This window comes from Aquarana catesbeiana, linkage group LG04 (genome assembly GCF_042186555.1).
Source record: "Aquarana catesbeiana isolate 2022-GZ linkage group LG04, ASM4218655v1, whole genome shotgun sequence".
NCBI classification, from domain to species: Eukaryota; Metazoa; Chordata; class Amphibia; order Anura; family Ranidae; genus Aquarana; species Aquarana catesbeiana.
Genome location: NC_133327.1, coordinates 128,370,832 through 128,392,579, shown reverse-complemented (window position 1 = coordinate 128,392,579; position 21,748 = coordinate 128,370,832). Strand labels below are relative to the sequence as shown.

Below are 21,748 nucleotides of genomic sequence, written 5' to 3'. Positions count from 1 at the left end.
CCCTGCGGATGCCATTGCGTTGGTTATATTGTACATTTTAAGCGCTTTATACACCTACTAAATGTGAGTGTTCACTATTTTAATAAACTGGTTCACACTATGTGGATTTTTTTTTCTCCCTTTTTGGCTATATTGTTTGACTGCATGAGAGGATCCAGTACATCACGCTGGCCATTTCTGCTGACCATTACAGACGTAGATGTCCCATGGATTGGTGTTTTACACCACAAGCTCTACTGACTTATTGAGCATAAGCCCATTTGAGTCCTCTTACTCCGATAAGCCTTTTCACAACTGGTGGTGGTTTTACTGCTGTTTTTTCACCTCTTATTAATGTCACGTGGAAATTTCTTGACCTAGAAATTATCTTCTCCTCACTATATTTTTTTTATGGACCTCTTTTTCATGTTATATTAATTTTTGTATAACAATATATGGACTCACTGAATGGATGTCCTGTGATCTTCATGTTATTGTTCCATATCATTTTTATTTGTTGATATTCATATTTCACTTATTGACCTTTTATGCCACTTATGGTTATTTACATTATACAGAAGGTATAGAAGTAGGTAACTTTCAATTTTCTGTGGTCATTCACATTTTGATTTAATTGTTTTTGCATACTTTTGAGTGCTGCACATCATTTTTGTATATATATCACTACAAGGGGTTTCCATCACATACACTGACTTCAAAAATAGAACCATATGTGTAACACAGAAATTAGCTTTTGAATAGCTTCATCAAGGTGGAGTATATAAAAGGAGAATTCTTTCACTTTCACATTTAAGGAGTATATAAATGGAGAATTCCTTCACTTTCACATTTAAGACACAGTCACCTGAACAGCGAGCATCTCACCTCCCCTGAAGCAAAGTAAGTTTTTATATTGTCTACAGGGCATAGGCCAGGGGTGTCAAACTCAATTTTATTGCGGGCCGCATCAGCATTATGATTGCCCTCAAAAGGGCCATTTAGATCTGTAAGATTAGATGTCCAGCGCATCCCCTCCCCTTACATTGGATGTCAAGAGCCACCCCACCATCAGAAGTTGAGTCCCCCACTCTCCTTTACATCACAGTGTACCCCCTTTTCCTTATGCTGCTGCTGGGAAGAAGCTGGATGCATTGCTTGAAAGCAGAAAGTAAGGGTCTGAAGAAGGACCAGAGGTGGGCTGGAGCTCTCCTGCAGCTGCAGGAGAAGCGCAAGGGCCACATGAAATGGCCTGGAGGGCCTTGTGTTTGATACCTGTGGCATAGGCTATCTGCATTTACAAGCAGTAAATATTGAAGTTTTCCTTATATCATAGTTGGTAACTGCGCAGGGATGTCTTTAGTATTATTTTTGCCTGTGGTGTATTTTTGCAGACTAAGGTTTGGGATACTAAGCTGGTTTTATCATTATCCTATATCGTATATAAGAACATTTGAAGTTGTGCTATATCACATACTGCGTCCTCTTCTTTCCTTGACATGCTTATTCCAAAAAATGAAGGGAGAGGGACAGAATAAAAAAAAAATGTTTACTTGGAATGTATTTTTTTTATTCATTTACTTCATTTTGATATCCATTACATCTTTCCCAGTCCTATACAAAAAGTACAGCAACTCTATTAATTTCCGCTTGGAATCTAGCAAAAATCTTCCAATTGCACTTATCTGTTCTCAAATCATTTAATGTTTGAATTGGAAACATTTTAATGCACTTTAAAAAATACGTCAGTTGGTCATTATATAAAATATAACATTGTATTCCACTAGTTATTTAATTAGATAAAAAGAACAATTATTAATAAATGCAGCATCTACATACCACTGATATTGCACTTGAGATTATTTTAAAAGATTAAAAATATTTTTCTTTATTAGTTTTAGTGCATCATCACATATAATCTATGAACCAGCAGCCTTTTCAAGAAGTAAAACCAGAAATGGTAGGCTAAATGGAATTTACTACTTCTGAAGAAATTATATATATATATATATATATATATATATATATATATATATATATAATACAATTCAGATATTGATGTACCTCTTTGTTCTTACAGACTAATTATTCAAGCAAAAGACAGATGCAAATGAAGCTAAATGAGGTAATATAAAGTATATCCTGTAAAGATTTAACCATAAAGCATCTTGAACATGCCTGCTGAATTCTGCCTAATGTTTGTTAAGGCTACAGATGGCATTCCTGCATTCTAGATTTCCAGATTACAGATTGAAAATATGTCTTCATTTTTATTCAAGTAAAAATAAAAATATTGCTTATGCATATTTCATATTTACAGCCAGCAGGTGCAGCTGTCAGCTCCTTTTAACACGTTACTTGACTACTTTCAGAGCTTGGGATGAATGTATAAAGGTGTCCCACAGAAAACCTAGAAACATCCATAACAAAATAAAAAAAATTAAAAAATATGAGAAAAAATATGAAAAAAATGAATCTTTATTCACCTAATTGCATCTCAAACCCTAAGCAACAGATAAAATGAATTATCAGACACAGAGAATCTCCAAGAAAATTTTGCCTAATAAATACTAGAATCTCACTAAAGCTAGATATTGCATTTATTGAGGTATTGGTGAGGAATCCTGGACATCTATAATAAATCAACCAGGCTTTCGTGTTGTAGAGTTTATTTAACTGGCATATTAGAGAAAAAAATGGGCATGTAAATAGCCCAAGGTCGGACTGTAGAGGCACAATGGACAGTAATGAGTATAAAAAAGTATATTTTATTTATAACAGTACATGGGACAGAATAGCAAAAAAAAAAGAGAAAGAATTAAAAGCATATGATACACAATATATGGCAAGGATGAATATGCATGGTATACATGGTAGTGAGCCCCTGTGCGCCAACGCATTTCGCTGTCTAGCTTCATCAGTACACTCAGGGGTTGTTGAAAGAGAAAGCGGGTCTCACTATCCCTTAACCTCCCTGGCGGTATGATTATTTCGGATTTTAGGTGCTGAAAGCGGTACAATTATTTTGCATGGAAATTTGGCGTTTTATATTGTAGGTCTGTAAATCTTAACAATAACACACTTAAATCTGTCCAAACCAGAGTCTAGTAAATATCCCGGGTATGATAAAGTTTGAAACACAAAAACATAAATTATAATAAATAAAAATAAATAATTAAAAAAATTAAAAAAAATAGTAATAAAATAAATTTCCCCACAATTCACTATCGCTCAATTCTGCAAGTGTTCTAATTTACTATCGCTGTTTTCTAGCTGGTCTAAAGCCACTTTTGATGTAAAGGGACACTTTTTGGTTGCTATGGACAATCTCCAGTTTCCAGGCAGAAAGAACAGTGTATATCATGTAAAAGTGCATGCAGGGCATGGGCCAGAGCACTGGGGACAAAAGGGATGTGAAATCATTTCATACAGTACTGTAATCTGTAAGATTACAGTACTGTATGTGTTATGATTTTGACATTTTTTTGAATTTGCCGCCAGGCTCTGCCCCCGTGCGTCGCGCCGCTCGCAGGGAACGGAGCCTCCCCAATACTTGCTTATGCACATGTCATTTATACTTTCTTGCTTCCCTGGGGCAACTGTTTTAGATTGACAAATCCCTAGCATGGTGTTAACTGGCTAACCTTGGTATTATAAGTCATAGCCTCAAAAGGCAATCTGAATCCAGGGCTGGAGATGCTGAAAAAGACATTGCACTCTACATAAAAAAACTGTCACCCTACTAGCAGGCAGGGGCGTTGCTAGGCCTACTAAAGATATGGGGCTAGAGCCCATAGCAGCGAAGTAAAGAAAGTCATACGCTTGGGCGGGCATACACATGTATATAATAAAAATGTGTGTGTATATATATGTTATAAATAAATATATATAAGGTGATGCAGAGGCTGCAGACATGGTACAGAAGATGTCAGAGGCTGCGGGCATGGTACATGGGATGGTAGAGGCCGCGGGCATGGTACAAGAGATGTCAGAGGCTGCGGGCATGGTACAGACCACCCCCCTCCATCAGTACAGACCCCCCTCAGTACAGACCACCCCTCCCTTAGTATAGACCTCCCCCATCAGTATAGACACCCGCTCAGTGCAGCCGCCCCCCCTCTGTGCAGACCCCCCATCAGTATAGACCCTCCTCAGTGCAGACCCCCATCAGTATAGACATCCCCCTTCAGTGCAGACCCCCCATCAGTATAGGCACCCCCTCTCCCCTCCCATAGTCCCCTGCACAAGTCCACATACATACTGTATAGTAAAAATGTACAGACCTCAGAACAGCGCTGACGGATATACTGTACACAGTGGTGTGTCCCTCGTGATCCTCCTCCTCCTGTGTGGATGTAAATAGAGAGGAAGGGAAGGCGGCCCCCACCCCCCCAGTGACACCACTGCCTCAGGCTCCCACTGTGTCACTCAGGTTACGTGACATCACGGGTTGCTAGACCCTGGGTGGCTCTAGCAACCAGTGCAGTGGCAGAACAAAAGTAAAATGGCTGAGATGTTAGTTATCTGCACAGCGCCCACATCCGCCACTGATGGCATCGCTTCCCCCAGTGAGAGACTGAGGGCTATGGGCCCCAGATTCGGGGCTATAGCCCCAATAGCCACCCCCTAGCAATGCCTCTGCTAGCAGGTCATTTCTAGGTTAACTTAGCCAGAGTGGGTGAACTGTAAAGTAGGGGACAATCAGTGCAAACAAATGTAAAATCGCAAAAAATATGCAAGCTGAACACTTAAGGTGATCACATATGCCTACAAACCTATATAATAATAGGGGTAGTGCAGCGCAATGAATAAAGCTAAAATATAAAAGTTCAATGTACATCCGGAGTATAGTGGCTGTCAAATATCCTATGACACATGAATGATGGATATTCAATATTGCAATCGGTCATATGCAGCTTCTCCCTGATAAACAAAAATGTGCTTACCAGATTCCGTGGACCTCTGCAAGCAGAGGTCAAACTCACATGTATCCCCACATGGATGATGGTAATTCCTGGTGCTGTCTCACAAATCCTCTATGGAGTCTGATGTTACAGCCGTCCAGCAGGGAGATGTCCGGAATCTGGATGGCCAGGCCAGCAGAGATGTGTACCAGATGGGTACTAACCACTCCAATGTATAAGAAAACTAGGAACACAATCTAAGTGCACTCCGTATAATGTATAATTTATTAAAAAGTCTTTAACACATGCTAAAACTGAGTGCTCAAAGGCGCAACACTTAGAAGGATGGGCAGCAGTGCAATCACGAATCTGATGGCTGACAAGCACAGTGTGGCAGCGGGTGACGTCCGCAAGAAAAACTCCTCCCCCCATACGCGGCGTTACATCCTGGCTGGACTTCGTCAGCGAGGGGTGGAGACTGACAGTCACCCAGCAGCTTATAAAGGAATGGGGAGTGTCCGCATGGATTACAGCAACCACGGAGATGCCTCCCATAGATACTTAGATGCGGAGAGTCTCCATACAGGCAGTGGAGGAACCGGAAATGGATTAAACCTCCACCTATTTGTACGGGGACACCTCCCATTGCCACCTGCCAAACAACAGGTGCTATAGAACATAAAATAAGGGCATTATATATCCCAATTTGGGTAAAAACATAAGCCAAAATTCATAGATTAATAACGGAACCTCTATCCCGCTGCCATTACTGTGTAAAACTCAAATAACATGACATTCAAATATCAATATACACAAATAAACTAAAAAAGAAAGGAAAACATTACTAAAAATAAAACTACTTATTAGAAATAAAACAATTAAGGTCAAATTCTACGTTTAACCCCTTGGGAACCATAGCCCGAGTCTCATGGATCCACATGGATTCGCGCTGACTCAGCTGCCTGATGAAATCCCCCCCCCCCTCCAGTGTGGATACACTCTTTCTAAGCCCCAGAACTGTAAACACATAGGATTCCTACCGTGAAAAATTCTAAAATGTTTAGAAACATTGTGTGTGACTAATCCTCTTTTTATATTGTTTACATGTTCGGCAATGAGGACTCCCATAGGTCTGGAGGTTCTACCTATATATTGAAGACCGCAGTTGCACTGCAACATATAAACGACCCCTACAGTGTTGCACGTAATAACATTTTCTATCTGATAAAGCTTATTCGTGGCTGATGCTGTAAACTCTTTTCTCCTTTTGAGATTGTGTCTATATTGTTTACATGCAGGACATTTCCCGCAGGCGTAGAAACCTGACAGGAAATTAAAAATCCGGTTGTCTTCTTTAATCCTAGGGGGGTCAATCACACTTGGTGCTAAAATATCCCTTAACGTGGGAGGTCTTCTGTAAACAAATTTTGGGCGTGAGGGCAACACTGTCCCCAAAACACTATCCTTTTTTAAAATATCCCAGTGCTTATTAACTATCCTCTCAAATCTTTTGTGCTGGATATTGTAGTTAAGGATAATTTTGTATTCAAAGTTATCCTTTGATTTCTGTTTTCTGTCTGAATTACTAACTAGAGAGGTACGGTCAAGATTTTCAACACTGATTATATCACCTGTAATATATTCCTTGGCATAATCCTTTCGCAAAAAGCGGTCAGCCAATATGTTAGCTTGTGAAAAATAGTCCGAATCTAGGGCACAATTCCTCCTTAAACGGACGAATTGTCCCTTTGGGACGTTATATAGCCAGGAGTGATGGTGACAGCTATCTGATAGTATAAAGCCGTTTGTCGGTCAGCTTGAAATGGTTTCTAGTCTTAAAGCTATCCCCTTGTTTAAAGATTTCCAAGTCTAGGAAGGCTATGCGTCCGGCATCAGCATTCCAAGATAAATGGATCCCCTTACTGTTGCCATTAAGCCGGGACATAAAAAGCTGAAGGCTAATAATATCTCCCTCCCATATAATGATGAGATTGTCTATATATCTTTGGTAGCAGACCAGCTGAGCTGGTCTGCCTTATCCGCAGGACGGATCACCACATTTTTGTTTTTCTCCAATGTACTAATACCTTTCTTTAGATATGAAGGGTCACCTACTGAAGTAATCGGTACAATATTATACAATCTAGTATATCCTATATAACTACTGCACCCATGTATTAATTTGTCTAATTCCTATAGTTGCTAATCTGTAGGAGTCTGATAAGCATAATGCTATAACAAACACCTCTGCTTAGTAAACAAGTTACATTTATTTACCAATAAAATAGGAATGTACTAAAACAGCAGAATTAGGAAAACTAACATAAAGGTACTACAAGAAATTGCAATATTACAAGGCCTACAATCATAACACAATACAAGATTGTTACTTAGCACATCCTCTCAGGCTGGTCCTCAGGTCTTAAAGAGAAAGTTTCTCTGGCAAACATTTCCTTTTAACAAACATACCTCATCCAGACCCCCCCCCCCTTTTGCCTGCCCAACTTTGCCTTTGGACGAATCACAGTGTCTCTGGGGCGTTCCCTCAACAGGCTATCATGCCTGTCTTGCCCTAACTGGCCTCTGGGGGGCAGTGTTTGTCCATGAATTGCCATCATCCGACCAATGTCAAATTCTACAAATACCTGGGCCCTTGATTTTTTGTATCTCACCTCATCCATCATCCCTGTCAGTTTAGCTGTCTTTGAAGCCTGGGTGTATAGTAGCTAATCAGGAAATTCCCATAGACAGATCGGAGCCAGCATTGTCATGCGCAATGGAAGCTTAACAGGTTACATTCCCACCTGGGTGGCAGCATCCTGTCCTCCCGGGAGTGTGAAACCTTTATTCCTTCAAAGTCTAGCTTCTCTTGGAAGTAAAGAAATATGTGTACAACATCCAGAAATATGATATTCATGTTAAATTCCAACACCTACTTTCTTAATTTTCATATCCTGTAAGTCACTGGCCACCATATTTTTGAAAACTTCAATATGTCGATGGTCATTCTTGGGAGGATTAAAGATGGACTTATTTGCCAAACCAGAGTGCATCCAATTTGGGACACTCGCAATGGCTTGGCTCAACCTCTCCCCTGGTCTGGACAGGAAATACCTTTTAATATTGAGGGTCCTAATAAACTTTTGTAAGCTAATGTAGGTTTGGAATGTGTTAATATTCCTAACTGGAGCGAATTTAAGTCCTTTATCTAAAACTTTAAGTTCGTCTTCTGATAAATCAGTGCCACTGATGTTATAAATCCCTGTCCCTAATGGGATTTTTGCCTTTTTTGACATTTTATTGCTTAGAAAACAAATGAAAATTTTAGATAAACAAATTGCGGATTTGAAAACCAAAATTGAGCCATTTCAAAATGAACCTGACTTCTCTAGGCTTTCTGGTGAATTAAAAAACAAAATGGTGAAATGGGATAAAGAAACTCAGGAAAAGAAAAAGAGTAAATACATCAGAGATTCTGGTGATTACTCTAAGGGAGAGGTTTTCAAATGGCAATCTAGAATACAGACGTTGGATCCTGGGCCCATTAATATTTCTGCTTTGTCAGTTGAACCTAGACCGCCTCCCAGTACCCCCATTTCCCAATCCAGACCCCCTAATTCACAGGGAGCTATTCCCAAAGGAAATGTGTATCCTAATAACAGAGGGAGGGGACAGTTCACCAGAGGGGGTAATAGGAGAGGGAACCAACACCCTCACCCCATGCCTTATAATCAAGGATATAGAGAGGACAGCTGGGGCCCTCCTCGTCCTTCTAGAGAGAAACATTCTAGTAATACATAAAATAGGGGCCACCATGTACACAACGATCACAATCGGAGCTATGGAGGGGATGATAGTCAGTATGACAGAGCCCCTATACCCATTCACAATAGGTTTACCCCATTCCTCAATGATGACTCCTATCGAGGTGATGGTTTTTTAGGGAACCCCCAGCCCCAATGGCAAACACCATGGGGGTACACTCCTACTGGAAGCACACAAAGGGGAAAAAGAAGGGAAAGAGAGGGAGAAGAGCCAGACGAAAATTTAAAAAGGCAAAAATCCCATTAGGCACAGGGATTTATAACATCAGCGGCACTGATTTATCAGAAGACGAACTTAAAGTTTTAGATAAAGGACTTAAATTCACTCCAGTTAGGGATTTTAACAAATTCCAAACCTACATTAGCTTACAAAAGTTCATTAGGACCCTCAATATTAGAAAGGTATTTTCTGTCCAGACCAGGGGAGAGGTCGAGCCAAGCCAGTGCGAGTGTCCCAAATGGGATGCACTCTGGTTTGGCAAATAAGTCCATCTTTAATCCTCCCAAGAATGACCATCGACATATTGAAGTTTTCAAATATATGGTGACAAGTGACTTACAGGATATGAAAATTAGGAAAGTAGGTGACCCTTCATATCTAAAGAAATGTATTAGTACATTGGAGAAAAACAAAAACGTGGTGATCCATCCTGTGGATAAGGGGGGAGGAGTGGTGGTTATGAGCAAATCCTATTATAAACTTGAAATGGAACGTTTGTTATCAGATAGAAATACTTACCAATTGTTAGGAAATGACCCGGTTTTTAAATGTAAAAATGAGTTACAAACAGTCATCTCCTCGGGAAGAACCCAGGGAGTGTTAAATAAAAAAGAGGTGTTATACTTGGATCCCAGTGCCTGTAGGAGACCAGTAGTGTATTTTTTGCCCAAAATACACAAGGATGCGCGATCTCCTCCAGGCTGGCCCATTGTAAACGGTATAGACTCCATTACAGATCGCCTTGGTCAATATATAGATAATTTTTTGAAGCCGTTGGTATGCACCACCAAAGCGTATCTTAAAGATACGAAACACATCATTCAGATCTTAGAACACATTCCATGCAAAGAAAATAGTCTTCTAGTAACCGCTGATGTGAGCTCGTTATACACCATCATAGGGCACCAAGATGCCCTGGATTTCGTTAAGTGGGCTCTCGATGGATCTTCTCTCCCTCCCCCGTTGCAAGATTTCCTCCTGCAAGCTTTGGATTTTTTGAAAAATTATGTTTATTCACAGTTTTTTAAAAACATACACACAAAACATAACATAACTTGCATTCCCAACCCTCCCTCCCTTGCCCCCCCCCACCCTCCCACCTCCCCCCTATCCCGTGCAGCGACCCTACCCATTATAGGAACATATTCTTATATCATGGTGTTTGAGATAGTAACCTTACATTCTTATTAATACAATATTTCACTGTAACAGACTCACAAAGAGAAGGATCTTCTACCTAATCACGCCTAGATTTCAGTATTACCATAATGTCCCTCACTTCGTAATACATTTAGTCATTATGCTAGGGTCTCATTAGCATCAATCCAACACTGCCACACCTTCTCAAATTTCATAGGGCAGCCCCTGCTTAAGTATGTAGCTTTATATAATGGGAGAACCTTGTTTATCATATCTTTCCAAAAGGGTACCATTGGTGGCTCGGGCTTCTTCCAATAGCTTACTATGGCTTTACGTGCATAAAACAAAACAATAGAAATCAATGTCCTCTGAGCTCTTCTTGGCGCAACACCTTCTAGCAAGCCCAGCAGGCATACCGACACCGTGAGTGGAATAGGCATTTTCAGCAAGGACTGGACAGTGCTAGTTACCCCCGTCCAGAACTACCTGATCTCCTGACAATGCCAAAAAATATGGTCAAAGTCCGCTGGGCTGTACGCACAACGCCAGCACTCACTTGTACCAGTGCCATATATGCCCGCCAGCTTCGCCGGAGTATAATAAATCCTATGCAACAACTTGAATTGGATAAGTCTGTCTCTAGTTGATACTAAAATACCAAATGTGTGGTCCCACATATCATCCCAGTCGTCTCTCCCAAAATCAGGGATTAGCGCACTCCAAGTGTCTCTGCACTTATTAAGCATTTTTGGTGTTTCAACAAATAACCCTTTGTATACCTCCGATAAAGGTTTCTTTAAATTTTCCTCACTCAATAATAATTCTATGGGAGATGTACCTATAACTAGAGAGTCTGATCCAAATTGCGACTTAAACGCATGGCTAAGTTGCAAATAGTGGAAAAAGTACCAGTTAGGCAGTTTGTGCCGGTCTTTCAGCTGGTTAAAAGTAAAAAGTTTATTACCACCCACTATATGTTTCAATTGTTTTATACCAACTCTGGCCCAAATGATTGGATCGGGAATTGTGTTAAAATGTGGGAGTTTGGGGTTGAACCACAGGGGAGTGTCTGGGGACCACACATCAGATTGAGACTTCATCAACGCCCTCACTCTGACCCATGCGCGAGTTGTTACTCGCATTGAATCAGTCGTAGATGACATAGCCGATGTTCCTCTATATAGCAAAAATGAAAGGCTCTCAAAGGACCCCAAATGGGCTGCTTCCAACACATTTGCCGCGTCCCCGTCATCACGCAGCAACCATCTTCTGCCCACAACCATTTGTCTGGCTATAAAATATTTAAATAAGTCTGGGAGAGCAAGCCCTCCCTGCCCCCAGGGCTCCTGCAGCGTCCTAAGGCCTATTCTGGGGTGTTTTTCAGGCCAAATAAAAGACCCAAATATACTGTTTATCTTTTTGAAAAACTTTGCTGGGACCCAGACTGGGGAGTTTCTCAGAAAGTACAAGAAAACCGGCAACACCTTCATTTTAATGAGGTTGACTTTTCCTATAAGCGAGAGTGGTAGGTGCTTCCATGCTTCCAGCTGTATTTTAGTTTTTGCCAGTGCCGGCATAAGATTTATTGACATATAGTCACTCACTTTAGGCGTTATATTGATACCAAGGTATTTAAACTGTGTTACCCAGGTTATGGGGACCCGTTGTGTTGCCACCGCCCATGCCCCAGGATCAATGGCCATCGCACTAGACTTCTCCCAGTTCACACACAACCCTGAGAATCTCGAAAACTCCTCCAGTATTTTGAATACTCCCTCTAGAGACGGACCTGGGTCTTGTAGGAAGAGAAGCATGTCGTCCGCGTACAGGGCAGTACACTCGCGAATGCCCCCCACCCTTAGTGCCTGTACATCCTGGGATTTACGAAGCGCTATAGCCAGTGGCTCTATTGCTAGAGCGAACAGGGACGGCGACAGTGGACAACCCTGCCGCGTTCCCCTGCCCACCTCGAATGGCTGCGAAACAGAGACACCCAATTTAATTGCTGCCTTTGGCTTACTGTAAAGTAGTGATATCCATGTCCTAAATGTGGCCCCAAACCCCATGTGACGTAACACTGCTGACATATAGTTCCAATCCACAGAATCAAACGCTTTAGCCATATCTAGGGACAAGACCACCCTAGTCCCTTTATTAACATGATCAATCTGCAGGTTTGTATATAGCCTGCGTAGGTTTGTGTCTGTGGATTTCTGTGGGATAAAGCCTGTTTGATCTATGGATACTAAACTAGTGATGACTTTTGATAGTCTAGTGGCCAGAATTTTGGTTAAGATCTTGAGGTCTTGGTTCAATAATGCTATGGGTCTATATGAGGAGCACTCCAACAGATCCTTCCCTGGTTTAGGTAATAGGATAACCTGAGCCTCCAACAGTGACTCCGGTAAAATCTCGTTTTTAAGACAGAAAAGATACATAGTTTTGAGTCATGGGACCAAAGTCTCTATGTTTGCCCTGTACCATTCAATACATAGACCGTCAGGCCCTGGTGATTTATGCGGTGGGAATGATTTGATGGCAGTTTCGATCTCTTTTTCAGTGATCTCAGCCTCCAGGTCAGACCCATCAGATTCTGAGAGCATAGGGATCTCTAGAGACGTTAGCAACATTTCCAACTCCTGTGAACTATAAGTAGGTATGGGGGTATATAGGGTTCTATAGTAATCTACAAATGTTTCTAAAATGTCATTGGGATCTGTAAGAAGATTACCTTGTCTGTTCCTAATGCACGGTATATTTGTCTGAAGTCTCTGTTCCGCAGCCAAAATGGCCAATAGTTTCTCATTTTTGTCCCCCTTTTCAAAAATGGACTCCGCCCTCCTTGTCCAGGAAGTATGGGTCAACTCTGTAAAGTGCAACGCCAACACCCGTCGCGCCTCCAAGAGCTCCGAGTATGTGACATCTGAATGATCTTTGGCATGTGCTGCTTCACGTGCCCTCTCTGCCTCCTGTAACTCTTGCATTTTCTTATTAAAGTTATTCCTTGCCTGTTTGATGGCCGAAATGTATTGCCCCCGCATGCACGCCTTAAAGGCATCCCATACAATGGGCAAAGACGCTGAACCTAGGTTGTCCTCCCAATAACTAGAAACATAAGGTGTCACCTGCGATGCCACGGACTCTACCTCTATCCAGCCCGGGTTCAATCTCCATGCTCCTCCTCTAAGTCTTGAAGGCAGACTCATGTGTACAGATAGTGGTGTATGATCTGATAGGCCCCCAGCCAGATAATTTGCACCCTTTATCAGCTGCAACATGAGTGAATTAGTAAATGCTAAGTCTATCCGGGAAGAAGACTTATGTGTTTTAGATAAATATGAAAAACTCCTTGTAATTGGGTTCTTCCAGCGCCATACCTCTGTCAAGGATGCCTTATCTGCCCATGCAGCCAAATCAATCGATGCCGCCCTAGATGCATTAGATGAATCAAGCTTTGGATTTTTGTCTGCCCAGAAATTATTTCTGGTACGACGGAAAGTTTTTCATACAAACACTTGGAGTAGCCATGGGCGCTCAATTTGCGCCCAGTGTTGCTAATATTTTCATGGCACTGTGGGAGGAGGAGTTTGTCTTTGGTGGCAGACCAGCTCAGCTGGTCTGCTACCAAAGATATATAGACGATCTCATCATTATATGGGAGGGAGATATTATTAGCCTTCAGCTTTTTATGTCCTGGCTTAATGGCAACAGTAAGGGGATTGATTTATCTTGGAATGCTGATGCCGGATGCATAGCCTTCCTAGACTTGGAACTCTTTAAACAAGGGGATAGCTTTAAGACTAGAAACCATTTCAAGCCGACCAGCAGAAACGGCTTTATACCATCAGATAGCCGTCACCATCACTCCTGGCTATATAACGTCCCAAAGGGACAATTCATCCGTTTAAGGAGGAATTATGCCCTAGATTTGGACTATTTTTCACAAGCTAACATATTGGCTGACTGCTTTTTGCAAAAGGATTATGCCAAGGAACATATTACAGGTGATATAAACAGTGTTGGAAACCTTGACCGTACCTCTGTAGTTAGTAATTCAGACAGAAAACAGAAATCAAAGGATAACTTTGAATACAAAATTATCCTTGACAACAATATCCAACACAAATGATTTGAGAGGATAGTTAATAAGCACTGGGAGATTTTAAAAAAAGATAGTGTTTTGGGGACAGTGTTGCCCTCGCGCCCAAAATTTGTTTACAGAAGACCTCCCACGTTAAGGGATATTTTAGCACCAAGTGTGAGTGACCCCCCTAAGATTAAAGAAGACAACTGTATTTTTAATTTCCTGTCAGGTTTCTACACCTGCGGGAAATGTCCTGTATGTAAACAATATAGACACAATCTCAAAAGGAGAAAAGAGTTTACAGCATCAGCCACGAATAAGCTTTATCAGATAGAAAATGTTATTACGTGCAACACTGTAGGGGTCGTTTATATGTTGCAGTGCAACTGCGGTCTTCAATATATAGGTAGAACCTCCAGACCTATGGGAGTCCTCATTGCCGAACATGTAAACAATATAAAAAGAGGATTAGTCACACACAATGTTTCTAAACATTTTAGAATTTTTCACGGTAGGAATCCTATGTGTTTACAGTTCTGGGGCTTAGAAAGAGTGTATCCACACTGGAGGGGGGGGGGAATTTCATCAGGCAGCTGAGTCAGCGTGAATCCATGAGACTCGGGCTATGGTTCCCAAGGGGTTAAACGTAGAATTTGACCTTAATTGTTTTATTTCTAATAAGTAGTTTTATTTTTAGTAATGTTTTCCTTTCTTTATTTGTGTATATTGAGGGAGGAGTCTTTCTTGCGGACGTCCCCCGCTGCCACACTGTGCTCGTCAGCCATCAGATTTGTGATTGCGCTGCTGCCCATCCTTCTAAGTGTTGCACCTTTGAGCGCTCAGTTTTAGCATGTGTTAAAGACTTTTTAATAAATTATACATTATACGGAGTGCACTTAGATTGTGTTCCTATTTTTCTTATACATTGGAGTGGTTGGTACCCATCTGGTACACATCTCTGCTGGCCTGGCTATCCAGATCCCGGACATCATCCTGCTGGACGGCTGTAACATCAGACTCCATAGAGGATTTGTGAGACGGCACCAGGAATTACCATCATCCCTGTGGGGATACATGTGAGAGTGGGTGAACTGTAGGTACATAGCACACAATTCCAACAACAAACGTACAAACTTTAGAGGGACAACAAGAATAAGGACCCAGTTTGATGACACTGGGAGGCAGGGTTGCATCTAGGAACTTATTTTATACACAGGAATCAGGGTTGCCAACCGCCAGTAAATTTACTGACAAGTGCCAATAAATATCAGGGGCTGATAATTTCATGCTGTGTTGACTTTTTAAATGTAAATCAAGCAAATTACTTTGTTATAGGTATTGTCAGTGTTTCCATAACATGTTTATACTGTTCAAATATTCACTGTGTTAGGTTTCAATAGGAGTTCTGTAATTTCTCAGGTTGCCAGTAAAAAATGTGCTCCGCCAGTCAATTTTCCATGTTTTGTCAGTAAGAAATGCTGCGGGAGGTTGGCAACCCTGACAGGAATGTGGCAGCCAGCAGCATGATGTGTGGGTGACTGGGTAGCCTCTAGCATCCTGGCCAATCTATACCACAGTCTGTGCTGACCATGCATAATTCCAACCATGCTTATGCAACCAACATAACTGTGCTAAACATTTCTAATTGTTTTTTTTTTTTTTTCCCTAACAGTATCGTCAAGAGTATGAAAGCCTATCAACCATCTTGAAGGATGATATTTCAGGCTGTATTAATGAACTGTACACTATTGCAGACGACGTGGACAAATTCCATAAGGGAGCCACCATTGCCAGTGTTGTGGGAAGTACAGCTGGGATTGCAGGTGGAATCCTCACTATTGTAGGCATCGCTCTAGCTCCAGTAACACTTGGCACATCTTTGATAATTAGTGGTGTTGGAATTGGTGTAGCTACAGCTGGAGGAGTCACTGGAGTTTCTGCTTCTATAGCAGATACTGTAAATACTAAAAAGAAATGTAATATAGTAAGTGAGAAGATAAAAAAAATTAACATCATGATAGAAACATTAACAGAACTTGCTTCAAATATCCAAAAACTTTCTACACAAATCGTAGATGAGCTTAAAGTACCTTTTATGGAAGAAGTATCTGATTTTGCCAGACTGGGGAGCAGAGGATTGTTTGTTGCAGTGGAAGTAGGTAGATTGGCTCAACTGGGGAGGATATCAACAGCTGCAGCTCGAGGGGCTGAGTTAGCAGCACAGGGAGCGCGAGCAATTCGTGCCGTTTCTGGAGTATTTGCCGCATTGTTTATAATCATTGATGCCGCCTTTCTTGTAAGGGGATCAGTAGAGCTCCATAGAGGTGCTAAAACAGAGACAGCAGAAGAGATAAGGAAGATTGCGGATGGACTGCTAGGAACAATGCATGACATGCAAGAAAACAATAGGAACCTACTTGATGAAATTAAAGAATTTACTTTAGAACTAACTTGGTAATGGAATGCATAACAATGGGAACACACACATTTATATATACAGTGGCTTGCAAAACATATGAGGCCCTTTCTTAGTATTGACGTTGCTTACAGAAGTTCATTAGCATTAGTTTGTTTGAATATCTGCAAAATTTTACACTTCTTATAATCATTGCAAATACAATATGACTCCTTATATCGTAAAAAAAAAAAAAAAAAAAAACATTAAATACTGGAGATGAAACTTTTTAAATTTGAGTTACCATCCAAACTTCCAGGACAAGCTTTCGGGGGTGTTCCTCCTTCTTCAAGGTCAAAGTAGTACTTATTTCGCAAAACTCATCTCAGAGCTTAGTAGCGAATAGGAAGTGTGTGTATGTATATATATTATGCAGCACTGGCAAGCAGGATATTCCACCAAATATTCGATGAATATATATCCACCACAGGTTATTGAAAATCCTATAGTGCAAATAATAATTCATGCAAAAAGTCTAGTTGACTTTAAATATCATGTGACGTCCACAATATCCTTACACGGTCTGCAAATGTTTCCACTGGTATAATCAGACCTCCATCCGTCACTTCTACTGGGGGTAATAGCCTCACTCACAATAATAAGGTACCAACAGTGGAATAAAATCTTATAGTATAGTATTTATTGGTAGCTTGAAACATACATACACATAAAAAAGCATCCAATCAAATCATTCAATAAAAGCCACTTGAAAACACTTACATCAGGCTCCGCCAACTACGGGTAAATGGAGTTGGAGGATACTGTGTAACAAGCTGTTCTAAGCTAAGGCAGCATATCTTTCTGGTCAATGTTGAGTCTTACAACACAGTGGAAAGACACATGGTGATGGTGATTGAATGATCCGGGGTGAAGGATATCACATGATATTTAAAGTGAAGTGGACATTTTGCTTGAATTATTATTTGCACTATAAGATTTTCAGCAACCTATGATGGATATATATTCACTGTATATTTGGTGGAAAAAGTTTAAGAGCTGCATTTAATATTTTGTTTATTAGTCTGTTACTATACACTGTTCAAGGGAGGCAAAGTTTAGTCCTTAAAAGGCCCCTAACAAGTTTATTAGCCTCATGATTCACTCCCCATAATCATTACAAGCAAGAAATGACCATTGTTAATATAAAAAAGAACCTGTACTATGGAAGCTGTACCCAAAAAAGGCTAGTGGAGTGCAAAGGACTAGTCACTAGTATTGCCTGTACAGCAGGCTCCACGTAGTTGAACTTTCCTTTATTACTGAACAGTGGCGGTTATTGGTATATTTTTTGAGGGGGGTGACAAACAATACACCTGCCACCACCCCCATTCCCCCCCCCCCCCGATCGGTCACCAGCCCTGCGTCTCCTCCCTCCTCAGTGGCCAATAGGATCGCTTCTCCTCTCAGCCAATCAGGTGACAGGTTTCAGGACCCGCTTCCTGATTGGCCGGGAGGAGAATCGGGAAGACAATAGCGAATATTATTTCACTATTATCACACAACTGGGTGGGCTTGGGATGCAGTGCTCTGCGCCCCAAGCCCACCCTTTTTTGAAGCCAATTAGAGCCTCAGGCTCTAATCATGTGCGTCTAAAAAAAAATAATATAAAAAACCCCATTAGAGTCCATGCATCCAGCGCCCTGCATGTAGATTAGGGGCTGGGCGCATGCATTAGGGGGGCGGCCTCCCTGCACCCTGTATGGATGGTCCGCCACTGTTACTGACTTATGATGCCTTGTTTTGCTTTGGTTGGAAATGATTATTTTGGTAGAAGAACATGGCCTTTCTTCCCCATGCCAGAGCTGCTCCCTGCATGACTGGTGATCAGATAGCTGGTGGGGTAATGTTTAATGGGCAGAAGTAGAGATGGAGAAAGCACACATCCACCGAATGGATAAAGCAGAAGCAGGGGGATCTTTGAACTACATTTTTCAGGTACAGCTTGCCCTCCATCAAGAACAGTGAGGGACATCACCATATCTTACCCCAAATCTCATGAGACAGCAGTGGACAAGATCTCAAACTGTAGATATATAGTTATTAGGCTAAAGGCACAGGAGGAGAGCCTAGACATCTTCACATACCAGGAAGCGCACTGCTATTTTTAAGTAGGAATACAAGGCAAAAGGTAGATATTCCATAGATAAAATTAAAATGTATATATATATATATATATATATATATATATACACACACACACTACTCCCAAATGTGTAGCAGGCAAATTGTAGCAATAAGTGACAATGCTGGCGCTGTACCCATGCCAGGCATCTCTGTATGTGGCAAGGTGCCGTCAGTAGTGGTCCCCTGAGACTATTCGGGATACAGTCACTGTATTGCTGGGACTGTCTGCGAGATTGCTGGAGGCAACGGACTTGCAGGAAAGTAAAATCTCGGTGGGACACCCATGAAGCGCATTACCCCCGTAGGAGCTACTGGGTAGTTCGTTCTTCCCTGAAGTGTGTTCCCATTACCACCTATCCCTCATTGAAGTGACACAACAGACAGTCCATGGACAGTTAAACTTTATACATCTTTATTCTGGTTCTGGCGTTTAATGCTGTATTTGGATTGGAAAGCCACTCTGAATAACTTCCAATGTTTAGGCAATGAGAAATAAAACATTCTTCCCAGAATATATGAAGCCTTTGTGAATAAGACTTCCATGTTGCTGCAATTCCATATTGTGTAATGCATCTCTTCGTCTTCCAGTTAGTCACTATTTCCTAATGGAAAATTACAAGCGCACCACCAATGAATATATGTTGTGATACAATGTATACAACAGCTTTATCCATGTGATTTACCACTATTTTTGTGAAAAAATAAATAAAAAAATTGTGATACATTGTTGTACCTTTATATATCACAAATAAAGAGCAACTAAGTTACTCTATATACTAGTAACCTAATACCAACATATTTAAATGAAATCCTTTTCAGAAATGTGAAATAATTATGTGCCTTTTAGAACTAGTGTTATTGTGAAAAAAGAAATTATGTTGATCTATGTGCTCAGCAATCTAATTGCTCCCACTTCACACACCAATTAAATGAATAATTGTTCCTCTGCAAAAAAAATTTTTCTTATAAATATACACCCTTGTGATATATCATAAACAATAAAGTCCATGTGAGGATATCTTGTATTGTGGATCAACCATGAATCTTCCGCTTTGACACACACAGATGATCTTCCCACTTTAGGTAAAGTAAAAATTCTCGCTTACCGAACCTGTTGGATCTCAGATTATAGAGATCTAAAAGGCTTGTTGCATTTGCCTGCCGGCTTCTGTGATCTCCACCTGGGTAACACTCCAGAAAGCTGTCCTCTCTTCCTTCAGTGGAACAGCAAACAAACACTTGTTTAAGGTTCAGGTGTTGATTTCCACAACTGCGGGAGGGGAGACCAATTATCTTCCCTGGATCCTCCACATATCCAGACCCCTCAATGAAGACAAAACAGGGGAGACTCCATAGTGTAGATGTATAAAATTATAAAAAGTCACTTATCACTCCACAGCAATTGCGCACAGCATTAAAAACACAGCATTCCAAGAAAGGCAGCAGAGGGTTGAGCCTTCTTACTGCATGGGGAAAAAATGAATAAAACGTGATGGCATTACAGCCACTTGCTTCATCCGACGCACGTTTCCCCTCAACAGGCTTCTACTGGGTCACTATTTCCTGACTGCACAGCACTTCTAGTTTAACTCTGTGAACGATACTCTGAATAAAGTCCAAGAGATGACTTTTGGATTCCTCCAGGGCAGTGTTTCTCAACTCCAGTCCTCAAGGCGCCCCAACGGGTCATGTTTTCAGGATTTCCCTCAGATGAAATAGCTGTGGTAATTACTAAGGCAGTGAAACTGATCACATCACCTGTGCAAAATAATGGAAAGCCTGAAAACATGACCTGTTGGGGCGCCTTGAGGACTGGAGTTGAGAAACACTGCTCCAGGGTATTAGTTCTCTAAGGCCCAGCTCTGTTCTCCTGAACCCGCACACTAATCCCTATAAAGTGTTTAGAAGCACTGTTCCCCTGGGTTACACTTACGTGCAGGGCAGGACTTAGGGTGGTGGGGGCCCCTGGGCTTGAGTCACTTTCAGGCCCTACACTTGCATACATATGCACAGCTCTATAAGCCCTCATTCACACGAGGCGGACTCCGCTTCCACGGAGCCCGCCTCAGTCCGCCGGCTCAGCGGGAGATCTCTCCGTTGATCTCCGCTGAGCTGGCAGATGACAGATCCCTCTCTGCTCACTGAGCGGGGAGGGGCTTGTCAGGCGCCGCTGCTGCCTATGGAGGGATTGGATGAAAACGGACAGAATGTTCGTTTTCATCAGATCTCACCCGATCCGATCTGCCAGTGAGGGATCTGGACGTAGGGCCATCCGTCTGCTTTTAGCGGATCGGACGCGGTTGGATGTCAGTGGACATGTCTCCGCTGACATCCGTCGCTCCATAGGTTAACATGGAGCACCCGTTCAGGTACGCCTTCAAAACTGACAGGCGGACCTGAACGGTCCGATCGTGTGAAAGGGGCCTAAAACAGAAATAGAAAAGGACAAGGTGCGCCAGACTCAGTGCAGTATTAAAGAACTTCTGTTTAATTGGACAAGACAAAACAGCCAAATGGATACTCACAAAAGTAGATAATATATAAGCGTATAAGTGGGGGATACTGTACTGGTATTCGTCCTGGGTCCATGATTAATAAAGGCAATAAAAATGGATAAAATGATAATTACTGTATTTATCGGCATATAACACGCACCCCAAGTTTAGGAGGGAATTTTAAGGAAAAAAACTTACATTTAAATGCCCATCAATACAGCCTTATCAGTGTCCATCTGCAGCCTTATCAGTGTCCATCTGCAGCCTTATCAGTGTCCATCTGCAGCCTTTTCAGTGTCCATCTGCAGCCTTATCAGTGTCCATCTGCAGCCTTATCAGTGTCCATCTGCAGCCTTATCAGTGTCCATCTGCAGCCTTATCAGTGTCCATCTGCAGCCTTGTCAGTGTAGCCTTGCCCCAGTGTCATTTGCAGACTTGTAAGTGTAGCCTTTCAGTTTAAAAATGGCGCCCCTGAGATACAGAGCCGGATGTCCTGTGTATCTCGGTGGCTCTCAGGGGCTTTCGA

At 41.6% G+C, this 21,748-nt stretch overlaps 1 protein-coding gene across 1 annotated transcript; it reads left to right on the top strand.

Annotated features, from left to right (window-relative positions):
• The first annotated feature begins 807 nt into the window (after positions 1-807).
• Positions 808-19,449, top strand: LOC141139456 (apolipoprotein L3-like). The gene is made up of 4 exons (XM_073625551.1): positions 808-879; positions 1,872-1,936; positions 2,057-2,101; positions 15,821-19,449. The coding sequence occupies exons 2-4, from the start codon at positions 1,898-1,900 to the stop codon at positions 16,604-16,606; spliced, it is 870 nt and encodes a 289-aa protein (XP_073481652.1). The 5' UTR covers positions 808-879; positions 1,872-1,897; the 3' UTR covers positions 16,607-19,449.
• The last annotated feature ends 2,299 nt before the right edge of the window (positions 19,450-21,748 follow it).

Excerpts from the sequence above, each read along its gene's own strand:
- LOC141139456 (XM_073625551.1), top strand. The coding sequence starts at position 1,898 with ATGAACCAGCAGCCTTTTCAAGAAGTAAAACCAGAAATG. Across the intron at positions 1,937-2,056 it reads AAGAAGTAAAACCAGAAATG|ACTAATTATTCAAGCAAAAG; the intron begins GTAGGCTAAATG and ends TTGTTCTTACAG. Across the intron at positions 2,102-15,820 it reads TGCAAATGAAGCTAAATGAG|TATCGTCAAGAGTATGAAAG; the intron begins GTAATATAAAGT and ends TTTCCCTAACAG.